This window comes from Theobroma cacao, chromosome 4 (assembly GCF_000208745.1).
Source record: "Theobroma cacao cultivar B97-61/B2 chromosome 4, Criollo_cocoa_genome_V2, whole genome shotgun sequence".
NCBI lineage: Eukaryota > Viridiplantae > Streptophyta > Magnoliopsida > Malvales > Malvaceae > Theobroma > Theobroma cacao.
Genome location: NC_030853.1, coordinates 15,676,009 through 15,689,086, shown reverse-complemented (window position 1 = coordinate 15,689,086; position 13,078 = coordinate 15,676,009). Strand labels below are relative to the sequence as shown.

The following is a 13,078-nucleotide window of genomic DNA, read 5'->3' as shown; positions in this document are numbered from 1 at the left end:
TCAACCTACAGCTTGTTAAAGCCAACATGCGACCCTCCTATTTATAAAATGGTTGAACGATGAGAACCCTCCAAAAGTGACAACTATTCAGTGCCTTACATCATGTTGCACATTTGAAAGTTTCACAAATTCACTTTTCTTTGTTAAGTAGTGTTATATCCTAAATTAATTTGCCTCAATCTTTGCTATTACCTTATATTCAAGGCAAGCCTTTCTAAGTTTTAAATGGACTTTAATTGAAAATTAGTATTTGTAGTCATGTACGTTGCACACGAATATTTATATCTTAATTTATTTTTAAATATATAACTAAAAATGTTTAATATGACTACAATTTAGAAATATAATGAACAATGAATTCTAAGCCAAGTAAATCTTTTTCTAATGAAAGTGATTCAATGAAATTAGGAATCTTATCCATACACCAAATACATCTTATTACTAATAATTTATAATAACTAAATTACCTTTTCAATCATTTAACGTTTCAAAGTTTTTAGTTTTAGTAACCTAACCTTAAAAGATAACATCTGATCATCGGTATTTATAAATGTTATTGTTATTGTTAAATAGTATTCCACATTATCATACTTTTGTCATGTGGCATATTCACATTGAAAGGAACAGAAGCATTATCTTTCATAGTTGGGTAATATAAATAAAAAATGTTGAAAAATTAAGTGATCAAAATAAAAAATCTCGAAAAATTAAGTAAGCAATACATTATATATCTCATTTTCCCTTATTTGTGTATGTCTTTTACTATTATTATCATTATAAAATTTTATTGAATTTAAATTAATTTCTTTACCGTAAAAATATTTTTTCGTTTTTATTTTCAAAGTGAATATCTCACTTGACAAAGTATAGTGACGTGGAATGTTAGATGGTAGATTTGGAATCTTTTCATAGCTAAATAACCACAACAACACTTATGAACGTTAGGTGATCAAAAAAGTAATTTAGTTGTTTAGATTTATTGTTATAATTGAAAATAATAATTGAGAAAAATCATATAAAATGGCAATTAAAAAACAAGAGGACTGAAGATGCCCTTTTTGTTAATAAAAAATTTTACCCACATACATGCTTTTATATATATCATAGATAACTCGAGTGTGGATACAAAGGGCAAGATTGAATCAGCACAAATAAAGCTAGAATGAAGATAGATCAGCTTGAATCAAGCTAAGAAAGATAAAGCTAAAATTAATGTAGATTGATTGAAGAAGGTATGCAATCCATATGTGAACGGAAGTCACTCCTAAACTTGTGTAATCGGTCGTCGAAAACACACAAAGATTTGCTCTTTCATCAAGCTGTTTCTGAATATTCTTGGGCCATTTCTTGGGTCTTCTTGCGGGCCTTGAACCTGTCATCACAAAGGTCTTTCGTCGATCTATTCCCTTGATCCAAAATATCCTCATTTCTTTCTTTGCTGCAATCCCTCCGTTTTCCCTTAATCTCATCGACTTCGGCGCCGCCGTTTTACTCACGTTCTCCATCGCCGCTGTCACCACCGCCGTCGTTTCCACCACGACCTTCCTCGGCCTCAAATTCCACGGTCTCTGCACCGTCTCCTCCTCTTCTTCTTCTTCTTCTTCTTCTTCAGATTCATCTTTTCGCGTCTTTAAGCTCTTCTTGTTGTTGTTGCTCTTCTTCTTGGTGGCTTTCTTTGATGGGTTTTGGTGGGGGAGGGAAGGATAAGCGGTGAATGCGGGTGGAGCGTGACCCGACACGCGTCCGACGGAGACGGTCGTGGTCCGAGTCGGATTCAGGAGAACGTCAGTGGTCAGCGGTGGCGGTTGAAGAACCACCACCTCAGTGGGTTCCCCATTTCAGAAACGGAAAGTTGAAGTTGTGTAAAGGCTGAGACTTTACTGGTGCAGTTGCCATCAAAAAAATATAGCGAAAACCAACAAAAACAACAACTACACATAAACGACCACGCTTCTTTATCAACAAAACAAAGATCCCATAGCCCAAATTCGCTCCTTTCTTTCCAATTCCACCACAAAGTTTGGCAAGCCACCGTGTCTCTCAGGTGAGTGTCAGTCCACTAGCTCAGCTCTTTTACTTCTAATAATAATCTGTTTATTATTTTCTGTTTGATATGCTTTAGCTAATCTTACAAATTTCTGTTAGATCTGTATTTAGTTTTCTCTTTGAATAAATGGCAAAAGGGAACTTATAAGGATTCATTTGGTTGCATCGATTGGGATTTGATTATTAATCTTAGCTTTTTACTCATTTCCAAGTAATGGGTTTGGTCTTGTTTGACTGATTTTTATGTTTCATTTTATTTAGAGATTATGTTATGGTATAGGTAGTTCTCCCAAAATGGGTACTTATCTTATCATGTTTAAATTGATAGACTAATGTTAATGTTGGTTTTATATTCTTAGGATTTTAAAAGGATTCATTTGAATTTATGGAGTTGTTAAAAATTTTGCTTGATTGTAAGTTTTTGATATATACATGGAAATTCATCCCAATATGATCTCAAATTTGCAGGGAAGTTGAAGTTTTGTTAATTTTACTGTTACAGAAATTTTTTTACATGAAACCCTAAAACAATTTGTCCTCAATTTCTTAAACCGGTTTTCCATTAAACCCTACAACCGTTTCTCTTCAATACCGTAAAATTGGTTTTCTTTGAAACCCAAAACCATTTTCCTAGAAATCCTAAAACCTGTTTCCCATGCAACTCTAGTGCCGGTTCTCCTTGTATCCCTAAAATCGGGTTTCCACGAAACCCAAAAGTCGGTTTTGAAACCCTAAAACTGGTTCTCCTTGATTGCTTTCAAGAAATCACTGCTTTGGAAGGTAAAACCATATTTTAATCACCATCCTTTTTTATTTAATTTTTATTTTCAGAGCTTTTTTATTGTTTTACTTGAAATTAAGTGAAAAGATAAGGAATATTAAGGTTCTATAGTTCTTTAATCCAGTGGTTCAAATTCGATCTGTCATTTTGCCTTTCTGCTAGGGTTAGTGGTATCTGTGAGGAAATTGCTTTTCTGTGATTAAGGCCAACAGGGAAATTCGTTTCAGATTCTCAATTAGAATATAAAGTTGTGGAATAAGCTCCTTTCCAGCCACGGATCATAAATTTGATGTAGTCATATGTTGTTATTATCTAGTTCATGAAGAATAATAGTGTTGTTCTGTGCTGTTTGCTTCGCTTGTGACTTTCAGCAAGAGGGTGGAGATTGTGTGTTCCATTACCAAATAATTCCCACCCTCTCCCAAAAAAAATAGTTGAAGAAATCATAGGAAAATATGATATGCATAGAGATGTACATATTCATTGTAGTTGCAACATTCTTGATTGTTGCCCATTAAAATATAATGGGCAAAAAAATTTCAAATGATCTACCTTTTCAATTTGTATAGCACCGTAGTTACTTAGATGTGAAGATAAATCTACTTTGTCACTGATTATAGGAAGGAAATTTAGTCAGGGACAAGGACCTATCACTTATGACCATCATGGAAGGTGGTGGGAAATTTTGGCACAAAGCAATTGTCCATTTATCACCTTAAATGTCAACTGTCAATATTATATCATCTATATTCTGTATATTATATAAAGTTCAGCTTTTAGTCAATAAATGAAATATTAAATGTCTTTTCTTCTTGAATAAATAAGTATTACATGCTGAGTACATAAATCTTTATATTGTACAAAGTTAGGTTTTTGAATAGTACAAAAGTATTAATTTTTTTCAATAAATAAGTATTAAATGTTGGGTGCCTAAATTTACTTCTACACCCAAAGTGTCAGCAATTAATATTATATGAAATTTTCCTAATTATTTCCAATTACAACACTCATTGTACACCTAATAATTATTTTCACTTTAATTTCTATTTTCTGTTTGCTGTTTGACACAGGCTGCTGGAAAAATCTTGATTTGAATTGCTGCTGAAAAAAAAAAAACAAAAAAAGAAGCAATTTTCAATCTACTAATTTTTATTTTTTTAGTTTTTTATTTGTCTAATTCAAAATGGCAACATCAACGACAGCACCACCAACAACAAAAGTTTGTCAGCTGACTTGTTTCTCTTCAATCAATCGGAAATTACAGCTCTACTCACGATCCATTTTTTGTCCAATCACTCGTCCCAAGGTAATTATATATATTTTTTAATTTATAAAATGAAATGTATGGGTAAAATTGGATTCCTTAACATGTTGTTGATCATTGCTTTATGTGTTTTAATTCCCAGTTTAAAATGGAAAACTATTAGCTTTGCAATTTTATTGTGTTTTTTGTGGTTTAAAATGGACATTAATCTGTTTTTTATGATATGGTTAATTATTTTAGATTCTGTTTTGTTGTTACTGTTTACTGCTTATTTTTATCTTCTGTTTTTTTAAGGTGCCCTTAGAAATTAAAGTTTAAACATTGTGAATAACAAAAGAGTAATACTCTCTCCATCCAAAAATGTTTGTTGTCATTGGCTTTTTTCTTGTGAAGTGAACTCAACTTTGATCCTTATTCTTTTTTAAAAAAAAAAACCACATTAGGCTATAAAATTTTTAAAAATTTTGAATAAAAAACTTTTAAAAATATATTTTTTGAGATTTAATTCTATATGATATTTTTAATAATGAAGGTCAAAATTAATTTCGTTTGATCTAAAAGGTTAAATGTGGACAAACATAATAGGACAAAGGGTGTTCTTTTGTTTGACAGTTGAACAATTCAATTGCTCGGAAATGGTATGGAAGTAATAAATAACAAATTAACGGCATTTATTTCTTTTGATTAGTCCAAATGTTGGATAGAGATAGGACTCTGTTCCATTACTTTTTTATCCATTACTTTTCAATACACTTTTAATCATCATTCACATATATAGTACCCATCCATAGAACGTGGATATTGTTCCTTTATATGATGATTAAAAGTGTATTGAAAAGTGATGGGTAGAAAAATAATAGAAGAGAGTCAGACTAGTCTAACAGATGAACACTTTAGCATTTCTCATAACAAGAAGCATGAGTTTACTTTACGAAACAATTATGTTTGAATAAGTGTTCTTAGTGTTGAATACTATTGTATTTTAGCTGTATGTTTACTTTTACTCATACCAAAAGGCGTGAGTGTACTTTTATTTGGCAATTATGTTTGAATATGTGTTCTTAGAATTAAATACTTTTCTATTTTAACTATTTGTTTAGTATAGATTAAATATAATTTATTACAACTTTTTTTTTTGCTTATTAGCAACTTTTAGGAAGTGGAAAAAAAATTAAAAAGAAAAAAATAACAACTGAATGAAGGCTTATTTTTTCATATTTGCTTAAGTTTTCATACTTTTGTTTTAGATTAGCAATTATGTTGAAATGTTTGAAGCAATGAAGTGACAAGTATTAATTCTGCTCAAATACTAACATAAATGCTAGTCAAATATAAAATAGCAAAAGTTTAAGCAAATATTAGGGTTGTTGATGCTCTAATATTATATTCTTAATGTCTATATGTGTGTGCAGTAGTGTGGATATGCATATCTTTGTAAAGTTTAAAGAAACTGGTCTTTGTGGAAAAATGGAAATGATACTAACTGCTTCAAATTTCCAGTCATTTGTTGTTATGAGTGTTGATGGGCATGGTGCAGAAGCTACTAGTTCTGAACTTAAAACTAAACAAAGATTTGCGGTGGAGGGATCAAAACCATTTATAGAAGAGTCAACTAAGTCATATCTGAATGTTGAAGGGCATGTTCCTGAAAGTACAAGTGAACCAATAGAGGAACACAATATCATCCAACCGAAAAGGGCAGCAAAAATCCATGATTTCTGTTTCGGTATTCCTTATGGTGAGTATGCAGTGTGAGATTTAATTTGTGCATCTCTGCATGATACATGTTGAAATATTTATTGAATATGGTTTCCATTGCATGAACAATTGCTAGGTTGATCATTTATTTACTCATATGGATGAAAAAATAATAAAGTTTAGGTATATTGGCATTTGAAATTGCTTTGTCACAGTTAGCGTTCCTTTTTTTTAAGTCTTCTTTCATATAATTTCATTGTTTTTGCATTGTTTTTACTTGTTACTGTATCAATCAATTCAGGACTTGGTAATCATCTTAGCATAGATAATTGTCTGTTAGAGTGATTTGCAAATGTTGTGTGTGTATTTTTCTATGCTTGATCTTTATAGCATATTTGCTTTGTCATTTAATTTTTGTCCAATAAATTATCAAAATAACACAATCGGATTCGTGGTGAAAACTTCGAATGTTAATTTATGACAGGTGGTCTTGTTCTAAGTGGGGGGCTTGTTGGTTTTGTATTTTCGAGAAACCCTACTACCATACTCTTTGGAGGTGCTTTGCTAGCCCTTAGCACCTTCAGCTTGAAGATCTGGAGGCAAGGAAAATCAAGTTTACCGTTCATATTTGGACAAGCAGGTATTTTAACTTTTCTGTGGCTTGAGGCATCCTTTGAAAAATGAATTCATAAAAATATGACCTTTTGGTACTTTACATTTCTGTAAAGGAAAAATTAGTACATAAATTAGAAGCCATTCAGTACAAATAGGCATCTGGATAATTAAGGATCAAGCAGTGCCCTTCTGATTTAGTTAGGTTAGAGAGCCACGCATCTACTGAGACCTGTTGTGTCTGTTTGTTATAGAAAACTCTTGAACTAGGGTCTATTGAAATGCGTACTAGCAGAACACTTTTTTAAGAAGTTCATATAGTTGGCTATTTATAGAGAGGAAATGGGGTGGTTAAGGATATAGGAATATTTTAATGCAACAATTTGAAAAGCAGACCAAGAATAAAGCACAGTACATAGCGATTCCAGAAACTTGGTTCAACAAGGGGGAATGTAAAATTATTGCAGACTTTGGTACATGGCAAAGAGACAACAAGGCTTAGTTCCAGTGATATTGGATATAGAAATTTGGTTCAAGAAGCTTGCCTAGTTATGAGTTCACACCAACAAAGATGCAACATGCTCTAGAAAATAATTTCAATGTTGCAAAATAACAATAGCCTCTGTATCGTCAGTCTTAATGTGTATGCTGAATATTTGAAAATGGTGAAGGTGCTAGATCTTTGCCTGACATATATATATATATATATGCTACGTGATTTATGATTTGGAAAGTGCACCTTGTTCTGTTATTTAGAATGGGTTGTCTCATTATGTGTGTGTTCTGACCTTGCAGCACTAGCAGCAGTACTTTTCTGGAAGAACTTTCAGACTTATTCATTGGTACTATCACATTGGTGCAAATTATTTATTTTTCTCTCTGGCCAAATTTTTCTAACATTGTAATGGTATGCGAATGCAGACAAAGAAGCTTTTTCCAAATGCATTTTATGCTGCTATAAGGTACTAAATTTAAAGCTGTCAATGCTTTTGTTAACAATGAATCCAATATCTTTAGCGTGAGTCATATTCACATCTTTTTCTCTGGGATAAATTTTTGTATGATGCAGTGCGGCAATGTTGTGCTTCTATTCATATGTGGTGATCTCTGGAGGGAACCCACCCCCAAAGAAGTTGAAATCGTCTGCCAGTCACCAATCTTGATGAGACTGCTTAAAGGTTCTTAGTTATATAAATTTCAGGGTCCCCTTTTGTAATTTTGTATTTTGACTTGAACTGAGTTTACTGGTGAATGAGTCCTAGTTGCATTGTTTATGAGTGCAAATTGTGGGTCAACTACAAGTTCAGAAAGGATATTGTTTTCTTTGGTTTGTGGGAAGCAGCATTCCATATAGCAAATAATGTTGTGGCAAACTAAATGAGTGGTTTAGTGGATCAATATGTGGCATAATTACATCTTTCATTGGCATAGTGGCATTTGAATTGTGTAATAGAACTCCTGAACCAGATTGTAAGAAAAAGGAGCAACACAGATATTGCGGAACCAAAATTTGATATGTATAATTTTTGTTCTTTTTTTGTGATAAGTGTGATTTAAGAAATTATTTGTATTTGTTTATTGAACAACTTTGTTCTAGACAGACTAGAGGTTAGTTGCTCCTACCCATTGCTTTTAGAATTTGCTTTGAAAATTGGTAATAAGATAATGGAAGATGGAGGTGATTGTGATTGTGGTCTGACACCAAAGTCCATGCTTCTTGATTTGCTTTTAGGTTGTCTGTGCAGATGTCAGGTGTCAAGTGTCACGGTTTCAAAGGGGGCATGTACTAGAGTATGATTGAGTAGGTGTTATTATTTTCAACTTGTGTAGTGCTTTTTGTGAGATAAAATGACAAGCCAAAACGAACAGATTGATGTTGATCATGACAATTGTTATCAGAGTTAGTTTTTGGGATATTAGTGATGTACCATTTAGGATAGTGTGCCTTTCTTAAAATAGGAGAGTATGTCATGGTGCCATTGAGGATGGTGTGCTTTTGTTGGAGAAGAAGAGTATATCACGGTTTCGAAGGGAAGTCGTAAATTCTATATTGAATGTGTACTAAAATGCGTAAATTCTACATTAAATGTGTACTAAACTGTGATTGGGCATGTAAATGTTTATATCAGTTTCAATTTACGAGCTGTCAGATTTAGTGACATGAAATTGTGAGATTCAATGGGCCAAAGCGAGAAATATTTATAGGTTAGTATGAATGGTGACATCAGGACAGAGGATAGGTGATTCAGTCCTTGGACCTTGTTGGAATATATTCCAGTGTCTTTATCATTTAATAGTTCGAAGTTCTTGAACCTCAGCTCTTAAGTGAGTCAAGGATTTATTATAAAAAAAAAAGTACTTTATGGTCTCTCTCGACTAAGGTTGTCAATAGGTAGGAAATTCGATAATTTTGAGGTATCTGAATTTTAATTTTATAAAAAGTCAACTATCCGAATAATTTTAAAAATTTTTATTTTAACTCTAACTTTATTATATTTTCACTACCTTATAATTATCCTAACCCGTTTAAGAATTCGATTAGATAAAAAAATTATTAAAATCTTCTTTATAAATATCCAGTTACTCGAACCAGAACTTGAATCCATACACATATACAATAATATTTTTCTACGAATTTCATAAAATTAACTATTAATTAAATTAATAAAAACACAAATAATAAAATTTAAATTTAAAAAATCAAAAACAATAATCTTAAACATAAACTTAAATAACTAAAAACAAATATCCATGCAACGACATAAATTTAAATAACTATACACAAATATCCAAATAACAACATAAACTTAAATAATTAAACACAAAGATCCAAACAAATAACATAAACTTAAATAACCAAACATAAATATCCAAACAACAACCATATAAACTTAAATAACTAAAAATAAATATCCAAACAGCTAGTTAAACAATATTACAAATTGATAACAAGACAAGCTCATGAACAATTTAATCATCTTCTTCCGTGTCAGTGTCAACCAGCATGGCAATTGAATTTTCAATTATTATACATGATCCTATGCAAATAAAAAAAATAAGAATGTATATAACACTTAGGATAATAGATAATTTTTTATAGAAAACAAATGGAATAAAAATATAATGAGTTTATTTACCTTTCGTTTCATTCCTCAATCAATTTTGAGTGCACATCAATGCCTCCAAAGTATATGGTTTAAGCCTACTTCGATGGTCATTCATCACTCTCCCACCAGTGCTAAAGGCTAACTCAGATGCAACTGTAGAAATAGGAATAGTCAGAAATCTCTGGCAATCATTTGCAAAGTGCTAAATCACAGATAGTTTGCTCTCTGTATACCATTCAGTCGAAGCATTTATCATTTCTTAAGTAAAAACATCCATCCTGTGAGGTCTTGGGACATATACAAATCTATATGCTTACAAAATAATTGTAAAGCCTGACTTTATAAAATGCCTATCATGACATACATGTGATGATAGCATGATTGCATGCTAGAAGAGTCCCGAAAAATTTACAAAAATAGGTATTGTATCTAGAGGTACAACAAAGTTTATTTAAGCCTCGAACTAGATCAAATAGGAACTTTAAGGTGAGATTAAGAGCTTCACAGTCCATGAATGACTCAAAATGGTAATTCAGAGTTTGAGGATCAATTTGGAGTCAAACCGGAATTTTCACTACTTAGGGGTAAAATGGTCATTTGCCACATAGGAACAAAATGAAAATTTTTAGAAAAGATTTTTTTTGCCCCATTTGACTTATTGGAGCATGATTTGAGTATAGGAGTATGATTTAAGGTTGAAAAGTGAAAAAAATTGTGATCCCGGTATTTTTTGAAGCATAAGGGTAAAATGATAATTTTACCATTCCAGGAGCAAAATTGTAATTTTACACACCCGAAACTTATCCAGCACATGGATTTTATCCAATTTTATCATGGATAATTGAAGGAATTTATATGGTGGAGAGAGAAAGCTTAATAGTTAAGAAATAAAAATGGGCCAATGAAATGGTGACACATGGCATGTTAATATCCATTTATTTTTTTTATCTTTAAAATCAACAAAAATCAGCCTATTTTCTTCATTATGGCCGGCCAAAGCATGAAGTGAAGAAGAACAAAGAAAGAACAAAACCTAGGTGGGAAAATTGAAGAAAAAGTGTGGGATTTCAAGAGATTAAGTTAATAAAGGTAAAATTTTGTGATTTTATCTTGTGATTTACACTACCCATGCTTTCTTTTTCATTTTTCATGCTTAGAAATCAAGTTTTCATGGTCAATTCATGGCTGACCAAATGGGTATGGAGAGAGAATGAAGTTGGATTGATTTGATTCTAAGTTATGTTAGTATTTTTAGTTAGTTTAGCATATTTAGAAACAAAACAATAAGAAAAAAATTCATTTTCTCCCATTACCCATAAGAGGTCGAATTTTCTAGGGAGGATATTGAGGCTGAAATTGATGATATTTCATTATATTTTGGTGATATTTAATTATTGGTGAGGCTAGAAATTTAATGGGAAATTTTTGCATGAAAATCTGAATTTTTACCTAATGTATAGACATGTGCAATTTATGATTCGGACTGATAAATTGAATCATATTCATAGTCATTGAGGTATTTTAAGTATAATTGGAGTGTAGAAAGTGAAAGAAATCGATTTGGAGTTAAATAGGAGGTTTTAGCCAATTACACCGAGAATAGTGCGAATTAGGTCGAATACCGTATTTAAACATCTATTCGGACATTTTTGCATTCCATATCATGCATTAGTAGTCTAAATTAGTTTAATTTCGATTTAGTACCAATGTAGTAAGTTTCTCAATTTTGTACTATGTCTAGGTGGTGAATCCTCTGATAAAGGCAAGGAAATTGTACACGAGGATCGGTAGTCAGAGTACTCTAGAAATTCGACTTCCGAAATAGTGAGTAACCTTATCATCATTTTAATTATCTAAAGTATGTTTTAACTCGATTTTGATGAAATTTTATGAAAATGAGTTAAATGGCTAATTTTAGGTTTTGCAAACAAAAATGTGTTTAAATGAAAAGATTTTATAAATTATCTTGAAACGAAATAACGATTTTGAAAATAGAGTAATTGGAGACCACCAGTATGTTGCAAATTTATGATTGGAAATTGATGGCTTATGTTATATTGTTATTGTGTTGGCATGACTGGTTGGGCTGTGTTTTATGAATTGTATGAATTGTTTTATTTTACTCTTGCAGGCTGGGTAGTATTATATTAGCCTTGTCATGCTGTTAAAATTTTATTATATGGTGGGTTTAGCTTGCTGTAATGAGTGGATTCTGTGGACCAGCCTATTAGAGGGGCATGGAATCCGGATATATATATATATATATATATATACCTCGGTCGGAGAGGCTCGTAGGGTATCTCCTGATGTATGAACAGAGTTCACGTCACGCCGAACCACCTTGTGATGATGAACTCCGCTAACGCCAAGGAATAACTGTATTTTTCAAACTAAAAATATGTTTATGTTTACGTGTATACGAACTTTTTAACAGCCTTGGCAGACTCGGTTAGATGCCTCGGTCAAGGTATCCCCGAGTATGATTTTGACAAGAGCCAAGCTTTTAAGATACTCATACGCCATGTTGAATATTTAAATGAAATGAACATTTATGTTATGAAATACATATTGAGATGAAATATTTTAGTTGTCTCATTTTACTCGACTTTAGATATTTCGGATGATGTTTGTTTACTCACTGGGATTATAAAATCTCACCTCTCCTTTTCACCCATTTTAGGTTCAGATTAGGCTGTAGATAGCTGAGTTCATCGAGGACTACCCTTGGATTTGCATTCCTTCAAACTATAGGTTCACAGTCCTCTTTACTTTTGGTTATTCAGGGGCCCACTGGTCATTATAAATTAAATTAAATTAAATACTCTGATTTACTGTATTACAGTATGTATGAATTTACTTTGTTTTTACGCTACAAAATTATCTACGTATAACTCTGAAAATATTGTTTAATAAGAAAATAAAATATTTTACTTAATATATATTTTATTTTCCTATTATATCCAAATAATCATAATTTCGTTTTAAACGAATGTTTTAGACATCTAAATTTATTTTTGATTTTGAAATATGTGTTCTGCACTTATATACTACATTATTGGCTGGTTTTGAAATTTTTAGAAAAATAACCAAAATACCCCTGTGAGACGAAAATTAATATTTTATTTGTTTTAAGTTGGAAACAGCTTAAAATCTTTTAGAACACGATATTTGACAATGGTTGCTCACAAGGGAAATGAGAAACTGATATTAAAGCCTTGCGAGATTTCGAGTTGACATTCCGGGTAATGAGTGTCTACCGGGATACCGCGGCGGTTGTCATGGGCTCGAGGGGAGTACCGGGTCGTGACAATAATATTAATAAATTTGCTTAAATTTTTTTCATAAAACCATTAATGTATAACATAACACAATTTAAAGAATTAGAATAAATATTGCTTACCTCTAGATATAGCTTTACAACTTCTAAGATTCATCAATATAATGAGCAGTGACGAACATGTAACCTTTCTTTTGATAAGAAGTCCACATATTCGTCGTGATTGCTATTCGACTTTTTAACTTCTCAAACCGCTATTGTAACTTGGATTTCTTTGAGCAATAAATCTTGTG

General features: G+C 31.8%; 1 protein-coding gene and 1 long non-coding RNA gene across 5 annotated transcripts; both read left to right on the top strand.

Moving 5' to 3' along the window:
* On the top strand, positions 1,107-7,941 carry LOC18601543 (protein FATTY ACID EXPORT 1, chloroplastic). 3 transcript variants are annotated; one of them, XM_018120092.1, is made up of 8 exons: positions 1,107-1,386; positions 1,698-2,044; positions 3,898-4,133; positions 5,592-5,829; positions 6,274-6,429; positions 7,197-7,243; positions 7,323-7,363; positions 7,471-7,941. In XM_018120092.1, exons 3-8 carry the CDS (start codon positions 4,011-4,013, stop codon positions 7,562-7,564), a joined length of 699 nt encoding a protein of 232 aa, XP_017975581.1. In that variant the 5' UTR covers positions 1,107-1,386; positions 1,698-2,044; positions 3,898-4,010; the 3' UTR covers positions 7,565-7,941. The 3 variants fall into 3 exon arrangements, with proteins under 3 accessions (XP_017975581.1, XP_017975583.1, XP_017975582.1); XM_018120093.1 differs by lacking the exon at positions 1,107-1,386 and adding an exon at positions 1,395-1,564; XM_018120094.1 differs by having other exon boundaries at positions 1,116-2,044; positions 3,989-4,133.
* LOC108661725 lies at positions 10,556-12,317 on the top strand. Of its 2 annotated transcripts, none has more exons than XR_001927499.1 (3): positions 10,556-10,597; positions 11,250-11,332; positions 12,189-12,317. It is a non-coding gene; the product is annotated as an uncharacterized LOC108661725 (long non-coding RNA). The 2 variants fall into 2 exon arrangements; XR_001927498.1 differs by lacking the exon at positions 12,189-12,317 and adding an exon at positions 11,640-11,684.

Coding starts and splice junctions, on each gene's coding strand:
- LOC18601543 (XM_018120092.1), top strand. CDS start 4,011: ATGGCAACATCAACGACAGCACCACCAACAACAAAAGTTTGTCAGCTG. Junction 4,134..5,591: donor GTCCAATCACTCGTCCCAAG/GTAATTATATAT, acceptor TCAAATTTCCAG/TCATTTGTTGTTATGAGTGT. Junction 7,364..7,470: donor GCATTTTATGCTGCTATAAG/GTACTAAATTTA, acceptor TGTATGATGCAG/TGCGGCAATGTTGTGCTTCT.